Below are 20,652 nucleotides of genomic sequence, written 5' to 3'. Positions count from 1 at the left end.
GCTGATACACACACGCATACTGACATACACACAGACACAGTGACACACACAGGCATACTGACATACACACAGACATACTGACACACACAGACAGACATACTAACACACACACATACACAGACACATACACTGACAGAAATACTGACACACACACGCAGACATACTGACACACACACAGACATACTGACACACACACAGACATACTGACACACACACAGACATACTGACACACACACAGACAGAAATGCTGACACACACACACACAGACATGCTGACACACACTGACAGAAGTATTGACACACACACACACAGGCATGCTGACACACACAGGCATGCTGACACACACAGGCATACTGACACACACACAGACAGACATACTGACACACACACACAGACAGACATACTGACACACACACAGAAATACTGACACACACACAGACACAGACATACTGACACACACACACACAGACATACTGACACACACACACAGACATATTGACACACACACTGACAGAAGTATTCACACACACACACACACACTGACAGAAGTATTGACACACACACAGACATAATGACACACACAGGCATACTGATATACACACACAGATACACTGAAACACAGACAGACATACACACACAAACATACTGACATACATTTAGCCACCCTCCAACCACCCTTACCTTTTCTGGAGGGTGGTTTCCCTGGGGAACAGTGGCAGGCTGAGGCAGTTGGGAGTTCTCCTCTTAAACTCCCCTCCTCCCTGCCTTTCTCCTCCTGTGCGGCTCTGATCTCCGGTGGGAGGAAGTGACGCGCGGCACTCACTTCCTCCCAGCTGGCTGACGAACAGGAAGGGGCCCGGTCGCGCTGTTTAAGCGTAACAGCGCCCGACCGGGCCCCTGCTGACACATGTCCACCGGGTGGCCCTTAGTGCATGGGCCACCCGGGGGCCCTCTTTAGCATGCGGGATGGTGCGGCTCTGTGCAGCCGCACCACCGGGTCCAAGGGGGGCTGCCCAAATCGCGGGGCCCACGGAGCAGCTGCTCTGGGCCCCCCAGGAGCAACTGGGCCCGGGGCAGCTGCCCCGTTTGCCCCGCGCTAAAGACGGCCCTGCATTGAGTATTAAACATAATCAGTGTCATATGACTTTCTTGTTTGAAACATAAGTCATCATCGTCAAACTATGACCTGTATTAATATACTTTGAGAAATTTGAATACTATTTTTTTTCCAAAAACAAGGCGATCAATTATAAGGCAGGTAGTACACTACTGATCTGAAAAGCATTTACCAGCAAGTTGCAATAGATTTTTGCAAGTATGACACTTAACAGTTACCAGGAATCAGGGAAACATGAAGGATAAAAACTATCGTAAAATATACTGATATATTCTTAATCTAAAAAAATAAAAGTTTTTTTGACTCTGCATGTAGCACTGCAATATATATTGACTCTTGTTTATCCTATTTAGAATTTCTTTCTTTATTTCTAGCACATCAGAAATACTTTATAATATGCTCAACATTTAAGCATTAACTTTAAGTTAATAAAGAATAAGCTTAAAGGTTAACTTGGAATGTGATAGTCACATGCAACCTATATTGTGTACATGTCAGAAGCATTTAAGAATTTAATAAAGTTTATGTTACATTTCTAATAAAATGTGCTTTAAATGCAAAGATTTTTTAGCAGAAATATAAAACTTCAAACCAACTGGAAACTAAAGTTCAAAAAGTGATATTATTTAATGTATATATACTACCCGCTAACAAAAATGATAATAAAAAGAAAAATACATACCCAGTTTTGGCAAAGTTAGTCCAATATGTCATAACAACTGCACTGAGCATGACATCATTCTTCGAGAAATTACAATTAAAGAGTTCTGTGGGTCCAATCATAGGAATGCCAAACACATAGGGGACTTCATCACCATGTGCAGAATCTGCCCAGGTTGGTTTCATTTCACTTTGGCAGTGGTGATAAAATGCATAGAAATATGTTGGAGAGCCATATCGAGCATGTAAGTCAGCTGTTGCAACAGCAGGTGCCACCCACTGGTGATCTGTGAAAAGTGCTACCAAAGTTTTTCTTCTTGTTTCAGGATTTTCTTTGTCAGCCCAATCAGTGTACATGAACTTAATCGTTTCTCTAAGTGTATCTTTTCCTTCTGGGTAACCATACAGATTGTCTACAAAGTTGGAAACTGAAAAGTCAAAGTCGCTTGGAGAGACACCATCTTCATTATCTACAATACCATCAACAAATTTAAAGCCTTCCCCTTGATTCATTCCAAGCATAATATCATAGTTAAGGAACTCCCCTTGTTCCATCAGAATCTGAGGGTCATCTGGAATGACATCACCATCAATGACTGGTCCAAAAGCAATGTGGTATGTGGCTGGTGTGATGGACTGTTGAATGAGTTCTTTGTAGTTCTTCTCTCGAAGGCATTCAATCAAGTCAATAGTATCCAACATGTCGCAGCCTACTTTATCTGCCAATATCCTAGTATACTTGGCAGGCTGGTAGTTCACTGCCCAGCTGGACAGGGCTGTCCCACTTTGTATGATTGCTTTTTGGAACAAACCTGCAGGTGCAAAATTTATAAATGCAAATGAAAAACTTTAAAAATCATAAACAATGCTGCTTTTACAGAGTAAATAATACATGCATTGTGTCTGTTTAATTTAAATCCTAGCTGCGGACAGAAAAATATTTAACACAAGTATCACGTTTTCTTAACTGGTACAATTCGCTCTTATTTTCAGCATGACATTTAACTGAACTGCAAACTCTCATGCGCTTTTTTCTAAAGTACAAGAATGAAAGGATCCTTAAATATGTTTCTGGTTTTGCATAATTTAAAAATTGCCTTATTTGCAAAAAAAAAAAAGCTCAACAGCTATGGGTAATCATCTTCTCTTGTCCATATAATTGACACTAAACAATATAATTTCAGTTTTGCAAAGGTCAGTAGAAAATGACAGGATTTTGTCATTCTTTGAGAATACACTCAAGTACTCATAGGAAAACATAAGCTAAAATCAATACAGATAATAGTACTTACTTTGTCCTTTTGATTTTATGAAATTATAATTCACTTGAGACTAATTTAATGATTTCAAAATTGTTAAGCATATTCTTATACTATTTCAGTATTTTATATTATTCTTATTTATTGATTGATTTAACTATGGGATTCAAAGAATATAATATCAGTGATAGCTTACAACACCTTTACAGTAATATTTTTTTTCTGAAATTGTTATTAGCATCAAAACAACATTGATCAGACCCAATTTTCCTTCCAAGAGCACATTCTAACTGCAGCCATTTTCCTGCGTAAGTTCTGCAATTTTAAGAACTTCAAAGTTACATTTTTTATTTCTTTTAATTGTTGTAAATTTTATATTTTTTGCATATTTCTATTAACATCACGTATATACCGCATTAAAACACTGGAGTCAACAAATTCATATTATGTCCCTTTAAATGTCTGTATACTTAAAACTAGCTTTTTATGACTACCGTATAGTGCTGCACTGAAAATGCCCTTTAGAACTTGAAACATGAAAACTATAAAAATATCCATTCTTCTGTCCTGGAAAATGTATCATTTATTTACTTACATATTAGAAACAACAATATAAATAAGCACAATAATGATGCAATGATGGTTACATTCACCATTTGTGTATATGTGAACACACTCACACGTGCAAACTGGAAAAAGCTAATGTTTATATCCATTCACACAATTCGCCCATCTACATTTTTATTGTGCCACATGAGATATTTCCCTGAATACTTTTGTTACACAAATATTATCTGTAAGATTTTCATTGTACTTTATTAAGAACAAACACTAGTAGCTTTTTGTATTGGATTTTGTTAAATGCAAATTATCCTTTGCTTTTATAAGAACAAATCTGAAAACCAATTTGTACCCACTTTGCACATTTTACATTAACACATGTACCAATGTTGTTTTATCTCTGCATATTAACAATGAAAGCTATTTTTATCTTGTTTTTTCCAATTGTCATGGTAACAATGTGAAACTCTAGATAATGGTAGCATTCCAATAAAATATTTATCTACTTAAAGGGACATTATAGTCACCAAGACTTCTTTAGCTTAATAAAGCAATTTTAGTGTATAGATCATGCCTCTGCAGTCTTACTGCTGAATTCTCTGCCATTTAGGAGTTAAATCACGTGTGCTTCTGTGTATGCAGCCATAGCCACCCCTCCCCTGGCTGTGACTGACACAGCCTGTGTGAAAACAAAATGGGTTGATTTTCTATCATATGTAACTTACTTTAAAGGTTTTTATCTCCTGCTCTTGAAATTGACTAAATTAACAACACAAGAGGCTCCTGCAAGGCCTAGCAAGCTACTAGAAGAGCAGGAGATAAGAAATTCTGAAATAAACAGAACTTGACTCATTACTGGAAGTGTTTAGGGAGGCTGTGCTAGTCACATGCAGTGAGGTGTGACAAGGGCTGCATAAACAAAGTAATTTAACTCCTAAATGGCAGAGAATTAAGCAGTGTTACTACAGGGGCATGAGCTATACACCAACATTGCTTCTTTAAGCAAAAGCTGCTTTGCTGACTATAGTGTCCCTTTAACATGTACTACAACTGTCACTAACACTTAGAACAAATATGTACAGAAAGAAAAAAGTCACTCAATATACAAATCAACATTAAGTTCTGGAGACAGATAACATAGGCCTTGTTGTACTATATTTGCACAAGGTTCTATAATCACCCCACATAATATATTCTGCTTCCTTAGTATATCTCCACGTTATCAGACATGGACTATACTATTAGATACATCAGCAAATTATGCATAAAGTGCAAATGTTTGTACTTACACTTGATACATGAACATTTACTCAACACTACAGTGTACAGTGTACTACATCAATGTTAGCCCTCTTGTGGAGGAAAGTGATAGGTTAACAATTTTGATATCAATTTGACCAGTTTGAGATCCGAGCAAGGATCCGCCCAAGGGCAAGCTACTTGAGCTCTTGTGCGTTCTTAGTATTTTCTTGCATTATGTTTTTTAATCCTCGTCACATCTTTTTGCACCTGTCCTCATCATATCAAACCTTTCCCTGTGCCTTCTTCCTATGCTTACCTCTCACTGCTGATTCTTCTAGGTCATACTGCTTCCAATAAAAGTATAAACCATTAATGGAGAGTAACAATTGTAAAAAACATTTTAAATCTTGATAAATTGATCATTTTGTGCTTTACCCAGGAAAGAAACATTTTACAGTACTAAAAGTTTATTGTAGTTCTGTGTATATAATTTTAAAACACCTTGACCCTATCCTACATTGTATAAAAACATGACTCAATATATAGGGGCCTGTAAAGAAAGTAGTAAGTGTGAGCTGTAGGGCAAACTTTTCTGTGTATGTGCAGGCTACATTAAATCGCGTCTGAAAATGTATCACACAAGTGCAAAAATAATTGGTATTATATGCAGTAAGTAGGAGAATAAAATATAATACATTAAAGGGACACTATAGTCACCTGAACAACTTTAGCTTAATGAAGCAGTTTTGGTTATAGAACATGCCCCTGCAGCCTCACTGCTCAATCCTCTGCCATTTAGGAGTTAAATCCCTTTGTTTATGAACCCTAGTCACACCTCCCCTGCATGTGACTCCCCTGCACAGCCTTCCATAAACACTTCCTGTAATGAGAGCCCTATTTAGGCTTTCTTTATTTCAAGTTCTGTTTAATTAAGATTTCTTATCCCCTGCTATGTTAATAGCTTGCTAGACCCTGCAAGAGCCTCCTGTATGGGATTAAAGTTCAATTTAGAGATTGAGATACAAGTATTTAAGGTAAATTACATCTGTTTGAAAGTGAAACCAGTTTTTTTGTTTCATGCAGGCTCTGTCAATCATAGCCAGGGGAGGTGTGGCTAGGGCTGCATAAACAGAAACAAAGTGATTTAACTCCTAAATGGCAGTGAATTGAGCAGTGAAATTGCAGGGGAATGATCTATACACTAAAACTGCTTTATTTAGCTAAAGTAATTTAGGTGACTATAGTGTTCCTTTAATATGCTTGGATCTTCCCTTTCACCTCCCCCCTGTGTCTGCTATTACAAAGAGACATGAAAGAATAATGAAATGTTTTGCTGTATATCTGCAGAAAGGGTAAAAATATACTGTATCAGTTGCAGAGAAACATATTTTCCATGGCTTTGGACTCTATAGGAATAAAGTGAAAAATAAGTAAGGTTCATTTTAATGATAGCAAATAGAGGTGTTGGACTCTATAAGAATAAAGTAAAAAAAAAAAACCAGTTCATGTGCAAAACAAAACCAACCATCTGTATAAAATGAAAGTGTTAACATTAACACAATATTTTATTTTTAAAACAATTCAGTAGGTTAATTTATTAAAAGTAATTATATTAATGATGTTTCAGGATTTAAATGCAAAACCAAAAAGTACACTTTCTTTAAGTATGTGTCAGTTAATTGGGACTTTTCACAAAACTAAGAATTATAGAAATTAAAAGGGACTTTCAAATTTCAAGACAGATCAACCAAATTTCCAGTTACGCTTTTTTGGCCCACCATTTACACTTTCTTTCACAATTTTCCAAAGCACCAATATCTGAACATGGTAATGCACGGCAATGCTCCAAACTCCCTGTTCGTGGGATGAACACACAGTCTCCCAAGTCCTTCCCTCCCCGCAGTGAAATACCTGGAGGCCAGTGATGGAGATCTTTAAACTCCCCACCAGCCCGAGAAGGCAGATAGTGAGGCCAGCTCTGCATTGGCTGGCAGGGGAGATAAAAGGATATTTCCAGTTGGCCTCAGCCCATGGGCATCGCAGTGCCCCTGGGCCACTGCACAGTGTGCCCATGCATAAAGACATCCCTGCCAAAACAGAACGTTAGTTATATTACCATATACAAGAGCTGAATCACTGTATAACGTCATTATGGAGTCTGACCTCAGTGAAATCATTTACTGTATGTATACAGATGTAAGCGTTTTTCTGTAAATGAGAGTCTTAAATAAAACTGTAATACATAAAACCAAAACTAGCAGTTTATTAGCTAATAATTAGAAAAAAATACTCATACACTTATTTAAATTTTAACACTGTTTATTGAAAATTAAACATCATGTTTATTTAAGCATGGCCTATTTTTTCTTAAAGTTGTGCAGAAGGAATAATTTAATAATAATAAGTTCTTCTAGTGACGTTTGATTAGGTTTTTTTTGCACCAGCTAATATCGTAATGGTTGATGTAGATATGGACTACTGTCCTTTATGAATGACCATACAGACTAACCAATTTGCTAATCTCAGCTATGCCATAATGTTATTGCAACAGATAGTCTACTATGATGGAATGCATGTGAAACAGAAAAACATGATGGTTTGCTCATCCTTCATAATGTTGAGAGAATGACATCTGTTTTCTCTGAAGATATGTTTGTTTGTTTTGTCTTTCATTGAGTATCTGTCAATGGATTCAAAGCATACGAAGACACTTTCAAACTGTGGTGATATATCTACGTTTTAGTAGAAATGTACTTTTGCTTTTATTTCTTAATGCGGTACTGTTACCATTTAAGGACTTTCACAAAATTCCTTGATGGTGACATTGCCGCTGGTGGTCTGGTGGCTGAGGGGCAGGTAAAGGTGAGTTTACTTACCTTCACCTTACCCTTGTGGGCGCTGCCCTCTTGGTCTGGCGTGGTCTTCCTTGGGTCTGAAATTACTGATGTACTGTTGTACGGTATTGAGGTCTATAAGGGTTCCTGTGATGACAGCTGCAGGGATTGACTCTTAGACTCCCCCTTGTGACAAGAAAAGTCAAGCGGAGGAGAACTACAGAGACAAATTAGTACTTACTTGGTCTCTGTCTTTCTCTTGACTGGGCTGGAATTTCATAATGGGATAGGTATAATTAACTGTTTACAATAATAATGTTTGTGATGCTATTATTCTCTATCTTTGATGATGAATGTGAAGTTGTAGACAATGAAGCAGATGGGAGAATTCAGAGGTGATGTTTGGGTCACTGCAGAATGTGAGGTGACTGCTGTCAGGGAGTTGCAGTAGATAATATATGGGTAGCTTTGTTAGTGTTCTTGTAGTGTGTTGAAGAAAGGCAGAGTTGTCATCAAATGCTCCTGAGAGTTTGTACAAAATGGTAAGTAGGCTTGAATTTCTTATTTGTGTAATGATCTTTGGTGTTTATGCAGCCAACAGAGGACATTGCATCTTGTTGTTGCAATCACTCTTGTGCCCTGTACTCTTTACTTCTAGTAAGACCTTACTTGCAGAGAGGAATGGATATCAATTGAATAGATTCTATGAATGCCTTAAGTGGCTGTGACATACTGTGTGCTATTACCATGATGAAGCAAGTGATCATCTCTGAGGGTGATTTTTAGGGTTTAGCTTTGCCTGTGGTGAGGCACAAATTGAAAGACATTACTAGGCAGTTATGATATATTTTCTGTCTATCTTAATATATTCATTATCCATTTGTAAATCAGTATCTAAACTCCACAAATCTATACTGAAAACTCTAAATATAGCTAATAGCATGTCATACAAATTCTTATGCTAAATCACTTAAAATAATTATACATTTTAACAAATTGTATGTATTCTAATACATACAAAGGCAAAAATAAATAAATGTAAACCTAACTCAGATCTTACACTGTACTGAAGGTACAGGAGCAGACAAACGTGGATATTCCAAAAGATGAATCAAAGAAAAAGATATTATGAAAGTTTGATGTAAAAATGCTATTAAATAAACTTACTGGTTCCAGATTGTGTGCTGAAATCTGCAGAATGTATTAGACCAGACAGCTATTTTAGGTGGTTGTCTGTTGATGGCCCTGCTTCCATTACTTTCATATGTAGGCTAGCTTGTTCCATCTTATTTTAAGCAGTAGTCATTCAACATATTTAGTTAAGAATCAGCAAAAATTAAGATCCCACAGTCACCCCCCCTTAATCTCAAATGGTGAATGGGACAAGCACATTTCTGATAGAATTAAATTGTTCAGAGGTCTCTGTCTAAATCCCATGACTTGAGCAGCTACCTCATGGTCAACCCTTTTATGGATTCAACTGCCGAACGTTGTCATTTCAGAACTTCGGCACTTCGGACATTTGTAAGCATCCGAATGTCCGAATGGCATTAAATTAGTACGAATAAACATTCAGAATGAAACGAATTGCACGTCTTCTTTATATATCCTATATAATTGACTAAGGATGTTTGTCCGATGCAGTCATGTGCAGTAGAGACTGCGAGACTACAAAAGTCAAACATCCCATGCCAGGCGATGAGGGAGCAAAGTACTTACTGTGCTCTTGTAGCACAGCTCCCTCACACGTCCTTCAGGGTCCGCTGGCCTCCACAATGTGACACGTACAGGATATGACATCATTGCACAAAAGGAATTAGCTTATTGGTCAAGGTTCCAGTCATCATTGGTCAAGGTTCAAGTCAAGGTTCCCTCCCTCTCTCTTGTTTTGCCACTTTTCAGAAATCTGAATCACTCCGACACTTTGGAGCTTCGGCACTTCTGAACTACCGAACATTGGCACTTTGGAACTTCGGCGCTTCGGACATTTGTAAGCATCTGAATGGCATGAAATTAAATGTACATTCGGATCAAAACAAATTGCATATGTCTATTCAGAACTCTCTGAAAAGCTCTGTCCTTGTGCCCTGAGTGTAAAGCAAGCATTCACGTTATACTTTTTAAAAGGCAATTCCATGGAATGCAGTTCCAAAAATGGGACACCATGGACCAAAGTTGGGGTAGTGGGACAGAACACAAATGTAGGGTTGTCCCATGGAAATTGTGATGATCGAGAGGCATGACATTATTTACTTTTTTTTTTTCTTCTGGTGATTCCTAGCAAGGCTGAACGGATATCTCTTGATTGGCCTCTGCACTCCCTTGCAGGAGGGTTAGTGGCTGCAGTGCTCCATGTGTGAGAATAGGGAGGCAGAACACAACTCGGTCTCCCATGTCACACCAGAAGAGCCCTGCATGAGAACGGAGAGGCAACTGTGCCGCACATCCTATTTGCCTTGCTACAGACCTTAAAAGAAAACTGATGGGACTTTCAATGTGGTGCAGGAGGTCCTATTATTATTATTATTATTATGTTATTATTTTTATAGCGCCAACAAATTCCGCAGCTCTTTACAGTGGGTGTACGAACAAACATGTAGTTGTAAACAGATAAGGTGGACGCACAGCAACAGAGGGGTTGAGGGCTCTGCTCAATGAGCTTACATGCTAGAGGGAGTGGGGTAAAGTGACACAAAAGGTAAGGATAGTATTAGACTAATGACAGTTGCAAGAGAGGAATCAGTCAGGAGCTATTAACAGTTTGATTGATCCGCTTTTATGAAGAAGTGGGTCCTAAGCTTCTTATGGACCTTCATCCCACCATAAAAATATTTGGGAGGGGGATCTGAACCCCTTCTCACCCACTTTATATGCCAATGCTCACTACTATGCATTCAATGTACATGGGTATAACTGTGTCTAAGATAATTTCTACAGATTTCTGTCAGAATATTAATACTGACTGAAGAAGCCTTTTTATACTGACTATTTATGTTTTTTTTAGTGAACTTTATTTGCATTGTAATGTTTTTTAAAGAAATTCACCCAATTAAACTTCAATTACCTTAAAAGATGCAGGGATTTCATGTCTTACTTGCAGAAACATACACTACATACACTACAATCCATTTGGAAAGAATGCTGAAAGAACTGTGCATTAACCATGGTTAATTGAGGCTCCAACAGTGGTGAGTGAGTTTAATTTCTTGTATACAATTTTGAAGATATCATTAATACTGCAAGAGTGGCTGTATTTGATTTATTGAGCAAGAAAACAGTGCTATTATTTACATTAAGTTACTATAAGAAAATCTAGCAGAGAGGGACATACTTATGATGTCTTGAAGGTACTAAAATATAAGTATAGTCTAGGTTTTTAGTGTGAATTAGAGTTAAAGGGGTTTCAAACTATATTATTTTTACTATTGGATTTGCACAAGTTAACACTTTAAAATAGTTGGAATAGTGAGTGTGCATCTTGTGGTACTTTATCTTTTTCTTGTAATTTCATTGCAATGTATTTATTTATTTATACAATATTTTACCAGGAAGGATACATTGAGATTTATCTAATTTTCAAGTATGTCCTAGGTGGATTGTGTGGAGGATTTTTGTACATTACCTGTAACACGGCTGCATGTCACACATTATTTGTTCACTATTTAGCAATGTATAATATTTATCAGATTTTATTGCAAATTTATTAGCACTGACATTGCACTATATTTTTTATAATTCCTTTGAGAATATGTTTTACCTAGAAGGATATATATGTTTTTTTCATATTAATTTTCATATTATGATTATTAATAGTATTGCTATGCTTGTTAATTATGGTATTAAGAAACCACTAGAATAAAAGAAGCCACAATAGTGTGGAATACTGTTGTAGAAAGTAGAATGTACTTACTACTGCTGGATCAATTCTGAATTCCTACTGGACATGTGTATTGTGTGCAGCATTCTGACGACATCTATGCTTGTAAAAATTAAACAACTACTAACTACACATTACTATACAAAAGGACAAACAAACCAAACAATTATACAACACAAGTAAACACATGACAGTGAAACAGTGCATTCCAACACCATTCCTCGACTAGCACAAAGAGGCAAAGCTCATCAGCAGGCAGACAGCAACTACCTATAATCCTGGAGGCAATCTCCCATTAGCCAGGAGCATCTAACGCATCTGTATGACCTATTTCATAAATGGTCTGAAAGTCATTTGTGTGTACTTGCAAATATGAAATTATGTATTATTGCATGCAGCAAGTTGACCACGCACACCAATACATTTGTAGCTAGAATTTATGAGGATGGGCAAAAATAAAAATTGTGCTTTCCAATTCTTCAAAACATGCTTTTTATTTACTTTACTTAAATTGTATTTTCTAGGATTTAAATTTCTAGAAAGTGAATGAACAAATGATAATCTAAAAACACTCATAAATGTTTTGCTGAATCTAACTATGCTTAGATACAGTCTCTCCCACATCATGGCCAGCAGTCTGTAAAGCTTAAGCAGTTTACAGGCCCTGTAATGACACTATTAACTTGCTAGACATAAGATGATATCCGGTGTACTCATTCTGTCGCCCTATGATATGAAACAGCATTGGTAATAAAAGATAAACAGCAATGATAACCCACAGCATGTAAAAAAAAGATCTTCAAAATGAATTACATGGCCAGGATACTCCGGAGAGAACCTCCACTTTAATGAAAGACAACTTGATAGAATTACAATCTAGCTGCTGGGATAAAGACCAGACAAAAATGCAAAACATGATTAAGAAACTTGTATTCTCTTCACCTAGACTCCCATCGCCTCCACCCGTGTATATTTATATATATATATATATATATATATTCTGTTATATATATGAATTTTCAGATTATGTATAAATATACACGGGTGGAGGTGATGGAAGTTTAGGTGAAGAGAAAAAAAAGTTTACCCAGTATTAACAAGGAGGGACCAAGCAGGATAGACTTCAAATCCACATTTCTCATATTAATAACATGTATACCATGCCATATATACCATATATGAATAGATATTCTGCTTGGATTTCCCTTGAATCATTTTAAGACTTATTTAAGTTATTTAAGTTAAAGCATCTCATTTTAATAAATTAAGACATGGGTTCTATGTAATGTCTATTGCAAATAATTTGTATTGATCCAACATTAATATGTTTAATATATATTCAATACAGAATGCTTGTTTATTTATAATTGAAATATATGTACAAACGCCAATTGTGTTTAATATTAAAAATAACACATTGCATTGAAAATGTACTAATGGTCACCAAAATGAACTCAGAGATTACCATTACAGTTGGATGGAATGGAATCATACTTAGTTCATCCTCACTCTGGACATAGCATAAATGAAACTCGGAGTTTGACTGTCTAATGAATGGGAATTGTGTGCTGATGTTTTAAAGAATAATGAGCAAAATTACCTTCAGAATAGTGAGATAGTGTTAGCAGGCTTACACAGGAGGCACCTGCTCCTGATCCAAAGATAGTAACACGTTTTGGGTCTCCTCCAAATGCTCCAATATTTTCCTCAATCCACCGTAATGCTTGTATTTGGTCAAGTAATCCATAATTTCCTTTTGCGGCTTGATCACCTGTGCTTAAAAAACCTGGTAAAAATAAAGAAATAGAAAGGTTTACTTGTAATTTGTAAAAATATAGGCTATTTACAGATTCCATAATTAAGACTTTAGTGAATTAAATGCACATCTTTTGACAATTCAAAAAATATTTAAAATAAATTAGCTAAAACATTTCTAGTCTTATTGTTTTTAGGTAAAAAGTTCCTTACAAAATTACCATTAAGTCAAAATCCATATAAACATGAACACATTTGAAATAAATTTAGAATGTTCTTCATTACAAGATCACAACACGCTGACTATAACAATTAATATTATGTATCAGTCTCAGTAGCCAAATTATCATGAAGAGCCATGCATTTATTCTATTTATCTATTTTGCATATTTTATGACAGCCAAATTGATAACAAATTTCCAATGAAAGTTCTGTAAACAGATGAAGGCTAGATGGCGGTAACAGTATAACATCTGTAACAAATGAAGGGTCTTCAACAATAATAACTTGAAAACCATTCACTTGGTCCTTGAGATTTTTAGTAAAAATATGATTAGTAAAAAATAGTAACACTGTTCTCTTTAAGAAAAAAAAAATAGAACATACAAACTACTCCCTTTAAACATTCAAAAATGATTCAGATTTTAATTAAACGAACAATAGATATTCTATTTAATGTTGGTTGTGGGGGTAACTTGCAAACTTTAAAATGTGATGTGTGATTTATACAAGACTAATTCTGGGAGCCAGCCAGGGATATAGTTAATTTAAAGTAAATGATGCAGATCCACACCACTAACTCATCTTTTATAAATCACCCAACAATTCACAGCATTTCTGCAAAGGGGCATGCTATGCCGTAAGATCTAAACAGTATTGGGAGTTTCCATGAATTTTATACTTCATGGGTACAAACATAAGTAAAGATAAGTGTATTTTATTTGTTTTGATCAGTTTTGCTGTGATATTTCTCCTGTTCGAGCCTTTTAGTTTGAAAAAAAAAAAAAACATGTTTCTAGCTTTTTTAGCATCTCCACTTTCCTTAAAATGTTCACCTACTTTGAAAGTATTCAGTGCAACTCATGCAGGTATGCAGTGCAAGCCAATGAGAGGTCAGCACTCTTATTATCTATATACTTTAAGGCCATATTAAGGAAGGCTTTCCAACAGTCCCAATTTTGGTGGGACAGTCCCCATTTCAGGGTTCTGTCCCACCATTCTGAGTTCCCTAGTGTCACACACTCACAGGCAAGCATTTGTGACACACTCATAAGCTACACACAAACACATATACAGTGACAAATGAACACATACACCCCAATACACACTACTTTGGGGACTGTACTGAGATCATGTAGAGTGAGCATTTGTGGGGAGTGGAATAGGGGATGTGGTGTGTGTGTCTTGTGTACGTGGGTTATAAGTATTGTAGTGTGTGTTAGTGTATGGAGAATAGGGAAAGTATTGTTGGTGATAGAGGCTTTAGTGTTAGGGATGGGGTAGTATTGTGGGAGGCAAGGTTCAGTATTATGTGTGGATAAGTGGCTCTAGTGTGTGGGTTTAGTGGCAGTATTGGGGGGTGATAAGTTAATTAGTGAGCAGCAACAGGGGCTTTACTGTAAAGGATATGGGCAATATTGAGGGTGGATAGTGAGCTTTAATTAGGGGGATAGGAGCAGTATTGGGGGATTTGGACAGGGGGGATGGGGACTGTTTGGGGGTTTAAAAAATATTTTCAAAATAAATAAATAAAGTACCTTAAAAATTGATGAAATTGGGAAAATTAATCTCCAGCATCTAGTCTACCTTATAGTTTCAAGGCATGGCCATTATTCCCTCAGGCTGACACACAGCAATGAATCAGATAGTTTCCATGGTAAACCATGGCAATGCACTAATCCATCCAGTGAGCTATGCACTTGGTCTGCATTCTCTGCAGGTGCAGATCACAAGCTCCCTGGGGCCCACCTGACTTTAGATGTAATTTGAGGTGCAAAGACGCTCGGTCCCTTGGTTCATAACTATATCCTATAAGCTCAGGTTTCCCAAGATGCAAGGCCCCAACTCATGCAAAGCTTTAGGCAGTCACCTATCTGGCCTAATACTGGGCATTGTATCCCAATATTTCCTTCTTGGTTTTATCCTAAAATGAATTACTTCTTTGCTCTTCTTTTCCCCAGTATTACACATTTCCTATCCTCTGTGTTGCCTCAGTATTAATCACTTCACCCATGCTTATGAACTATGCCATTCACCTAAGATCATGCTTATGCCCAGCAATTACAGATCCTTCACTATTAAGTCCTAGCATCACTCACATTGCCACCCTGTTTATGCCCCAATAAAATAATTAATATTTGGGTTCTGAGACATAAACATGGACCCACATTTGAACTGAATCAGATAAGATCTTTAACCCCTTAAGGACCCATGTCTGTGTGTGGCAAAAGAAATCGTTATGCCGAGAATAGTCACACCGAAAAGTTAATTAGGCAATTTATTTTAGGACTAAAGATTCCAATTCCCTTTTAATTCTCCACAAATTCCTGTTTAGTGATAAACTCTTTTGGAGCCATACTACATTATTTGTAAAAGAAAAAAAACAATTACCCACACTAATAGTGTGAGTTATTAACCCCTTAAGGACCGGACTGTTTTTGCGATGTTGTAAATTTGCGACCAGGCATCTTTTTGACACTTTTGTGGTGTTTGTGTTTAGCTGTAGTTTTCCGCTCTCTCATTTACTGTTCCCATACAAATTATATATTGTTTTTTTCAGGACAAAAGGGGCTTTCTTTACATACCATTATTTATATAATCTCATGTAATTTAATTTAAAAAAAAATGAAACAATATGATGAAAAATTGAAAAAAATACATGTTTTTTGACTTTTATGTGAAAAATCTTTTACTCATCTACAAAAGCGAATGAAAAAAACTGCTAAATAGATTCAAAATGTTGTCCTGAGTTTAAAAAATACGCAGTGTTTACATGCTTTTTGCTATTTTTTTGCATGTTATAGGGCTATAAGTACAAGTAGGATATTGGGGTTTCAAAACATACATTTTTAAAATGTATCAATAGTGACATTGTAACACCATTATCTGTCATAAATCTCTGAATACCACCCCACATGTACATATTTTTTTTAAAGTAGACAACCCAAGGTATTCAATATGGGGTATGTCCAGACTTTTTTAGTAGCCACTTAGTCGCAAACACTGGCCAAAGTTAGCGTTCATATTTGTTAGTGTGTGAAAAAAGTAAAAAACTAAATTGAACGCTAATTTTGGCCAGTGTTTGTGACTAAGTGGCTTCTAAAAAAGACTGGACATACACCATTTGCAATACCTTGGGTTGTCTTCTTTTGCAAATGGTATGCCATCATGGGGGTAATTCTCATTCCTTGGCTACCATACGCTCTCAAAGGCAACGTAACCAACCTGGCCATTTTCAATGTAAAAATATTTGACCCATATATTTGACCCTGTAACTTTCAAAAACGCTATAAAACCTGTACATGGGGGGTACTGTTATACTCAGGAGACTTTGCTGAACACAAATATTAGTGTTTCAAAACTGGAAAATGTATCACAACAATTATATCATCAGTAAAAGTGCTGTTTGTGTGTGAAAAAATAAAAAAGTCACTTTCACTGACAATATCATCGCTGTGATATGATTTACAGTTTTGAATCACTAATATTTGTGTTCAGCGAAGTCTCCCAATTAAAACAGCACCCCCCATGTACAGGTTTTAGGGTGTCGTAGAACGTTACAGGGTAAAATACAGTGCTAACAAATTAAATTCTCTGGACTTTCGACCTGGGTTGGCAGGCAGGTCCCTTAAATTGCAATCAATAAAATTACTTAATTATGTAAAAATATTACATAAATACACATGTAGAATTTAAATATATATGCATATTTATATATTTGAAGTCTACGTGTATATTTATATAATTATTTATGTAATTTTGTATATGGACATATGTATATTTCATATTCTTTTTATTTATTTATATATACATAGATATATATATATACAATTTCATTCTAAGTGTATTTTGATATAAATATATATATATATTAATATCAAAATACAGTTAGAATAAAATTTCATATAGAAAAATATTTTTTTTATTTTTATTATTATTTTTACATTTTTTTATTTAATTTAAATTACTTATTATTTGTATTTTATAATAATATATATATACAATATATATAGTTATTATATATATTATATATATATATACACGTGTGTAATTTAATTATAAGTGTATTTTTATATTAATATATGTACATATTAATATAAAAATACACTTAGTATGACATTATATATATGATATATAGACGTATATTATATATATATATATAATATACGTCTATATATCATATATATATATATATATATATATATATATATATATATATACACATATATAATTTTTTTTTTTTTTTTTACTTTAACTTTATTTTTTTTAGGATTTTACACTAGCAGGGAGACTGCCTGTCAGCACAGACAGTCCCTCTGCAGGCAGACACACGGACACCTATTGTGACCATGTGATCGCTCTGTTGAGCGATCACATGGCCACAGGGGTCCTAATCCGCCATGGGGAGAATGTCTGGGCTGCAGGCAGTCTTCCCCTTAACCGGGACCAACGCTGATCACCTCCGGGGGAACGACGGCGATCGGGTAAGTACATTGGACCGTTAGGACGGTTCAGGACCGTCAGCGGTCGGCAAGGCAAAAATGCCGATGATGGTCCTGAACCGTCCTCGGTCCTTAAGGGGTTAAACGTTGACGATATTAAACAACCACAAAATTGCACCAGTATCTCTTGTAAAAAAATATAAAATAGCACAAAAAATGTGAGTAGTCAATAGAGCTAGTGTTATCACTACTGTAATTAGTAGCTTCTATATAGTACTGTTTTCTTTAATATAATGCAAAACATGGGAATGTTACCAAGTCCAAATGTAAAGTCCACATTTTACAAGTCCCACAAGTGATGGCTACTATTTGTGAATTTTATATAGATATACACACAGGATTTTTTTCATGTGTTAGAGATGAGAACTAAAACATTTTATATATAAACATATTTTATAAATATATATATATATATATATATATATATATAAAATAATATTTATATTATTTGTGGATATGTACATGTATATATATATATATATTTTATATATATATATATATATATATATATATATATATATATATATATATATATATATATATATATATACATGTACATATCCACAAATAATATAAATATTATTTATTTATAAAATATTTTAGCAGGAAAGATGCATTGAGATTTCTCTCATTTTCAAGTATGTCCTGGGTCCTCAAATCATTGCATTGTACATGTATATATAAATATATATATACATGTACATATCCACAAATAATATAAATATACATGCAATAAAACAATGTTTCTGGCTGAATTTTCTTAGCAGAGAAAGAGTTTGCTTTTGTTTAGTAAAAAGTAGTTTTCTCATAGACGTCTATGTAGGAATTGCTATTCCAGAAGAAGAGTAAACCCTTACTCTGCTAAAAGAATCCAGGCCAGCATCTGTATTTTAGCAGATAAAAATAACATGAAAAAGGAAATGCTAAATGCATGCAATTGCCAAAATAAAATAGGATAATATATTAAATATTTTCCTTTACTAAAACATAAAAATGTAAATATAATGCTGAACCAAAGAATTATTGCTTTGACCTTTAAAACAACAAAGTGATTAAAATGCAAGACACACATTATTCCACATTGTATTGCATTAAACGTTAGATGATATTTGTGCTGCAGAATAAGTTAAGAATGATTAATTCCATACCTCTCAACATTTGGACAAAAATTGAACAAAGTGGGGCACTTTAGTTTTAAGGGTGTTAGTGGGGTTGTAGCCAGGGGCGGGGCTGTCCTGAGACATTTTAGGTGATTTACTAAAAACAATTCAAATGTAATTTAATAAATCAATCAAAGTATCTTATTTACTCAGACTTCATTTTAAACACATTTATTGTAGCTTAGAGATGCATTTCTGCATCATGTTCATGTTATACACTTAGTCACACCAACAAACTGATTGCACAAGTCTACACTATATATTTTTGGTCTACAGACATCAGTCTTTCCAGGAAGGTATACTTATATTTCTGCAGCTTTGCAGTTGATATACCATGAGTGTTTTGTTTTTTTTTTCAAACACGCTATATTGTTACTCTGTATTTTTTTTTTTTTTTACATGATCTTGGTTGTACTTCAATTTATTATTACCACCTCCATCTATTAACTGGAAATGTGTTTACCAACCAAATGTATATGTTGCCATGGTAACATATCATGGCTATTTCAATCTGGGCTAATAACCATGAGAGTATTAGCTTCAAGTTCCTCTCCTATCCTAGACAGAGAGATTAGCAATGTTCGCTGAGCATTTCTTTATGAGAGAGTCTTATTATCTTTCTTGTTAATTTTTTTCTTATTTTGTCTCCAGATACATTTCTCGTTATATAGATACTGATTTGTCAACTGCTGAATAAAAACCACTTAATTATCAGTAAATAGTTCAAGAATATCATTATCAAAGGCTCTGGCATTTTACCCAAATGATGTTTACAATGTATTAATTCTCACTATTGACAGCAAGTAACTTAGAGCTGGCTTATATTTAGCTACAAAATGATTTTAAAAAAATACACAAAATCACTTTAAAATTTTAGTTAAAGTATATGAGAGAGCGAGAGAGAGAGGGGCTTCTGAAATAATCAAAAAGACAAAAGTATATACAATACATTCATTGTAACACATATTGCAATAGATATATATATTTTACACACATTCCTTTTGTGTTAATATTCAGTGTATTAGGGATTACTGGAAATGGTAGAGGTCTTTAAATATATTTTTAAATTAAAAGCTGTTAAGGCTGAGAGAGAGTTTAATGATATTATGCTGAACCTCTTTGAATAATAAGTAAAACGTGGACTAAGAATCCATGGTGATTGACATATAACATTTTATTAAGATGAAGCTTTGTTTGTTATAATGAAAACACTGTAAAGATCTACTACTATGACCCTTTTTTATCTGTTTGAATTTGTGTAATAAAAGATTCATTTCAAAGAGATATTTATCTACAAATTAAAATCAAGGCTTAACTTAAGGCATTTCCACTTGTTCACAAGGCTGCACATAGTTATATATATTATTTTATAGACTGTATATATATTATTATAATATTTATATAGCACCATCAAATTTCGTAGCGCTGTACAATGGATATAGATTTATATAGATTAATATATAGAT

The 20,652-nt window shown here is 34.9% G+C and overlaps 1 protein-coding gene across 3 annotated transcripts in view; it reads right to left on the bottom strand.

The window, feature by feature from the left end:
• The window catches only part of NLGN4X (neuroligin 4 X-linked), a 371,997-nt gene that overhangs the window by 24,911 nt on the left and 326,434 nt on the right, over positions 1-20,652 (bottom strand). For all 3 annotated transcript variants that reach the window (XM_063450161.1, XM_063450162.1, XM_063450163.1), the window contains 2 exons: positions 13,151-13,336; positions 1,800-2,589 (listed from right to left, as the gene is read on the bottom strand). In XM_063450161.1, the coding sequence (XP_063306231.1) occupies positions 1,800-2,589; positions 13,151-13,336 (976 nt within the window). The remainder of the gene's footprint in view (positions 1-1,799; positions 2,590-13,150; positions 13,337-20,652) is intronic.

The sequence above is a fragment of the Pelobates fuscus genome, chromosome 1 (assembly GCF_036172605.1).
Source record: "Pelobates fuscus isolate aPelFus1 chromosome 1, aPelFus1.pri, whole genome shotgun sequence".
NCBI classification, from domain to species: Eukaryota; Metazoa; Chordata; class Amphibia; order Anura; family Pelobatidae; genus Pelobates; species Pelobates fuscus.
This window is presented reverse-complemented; position numbering and strand designations above follow the sequence as displayed.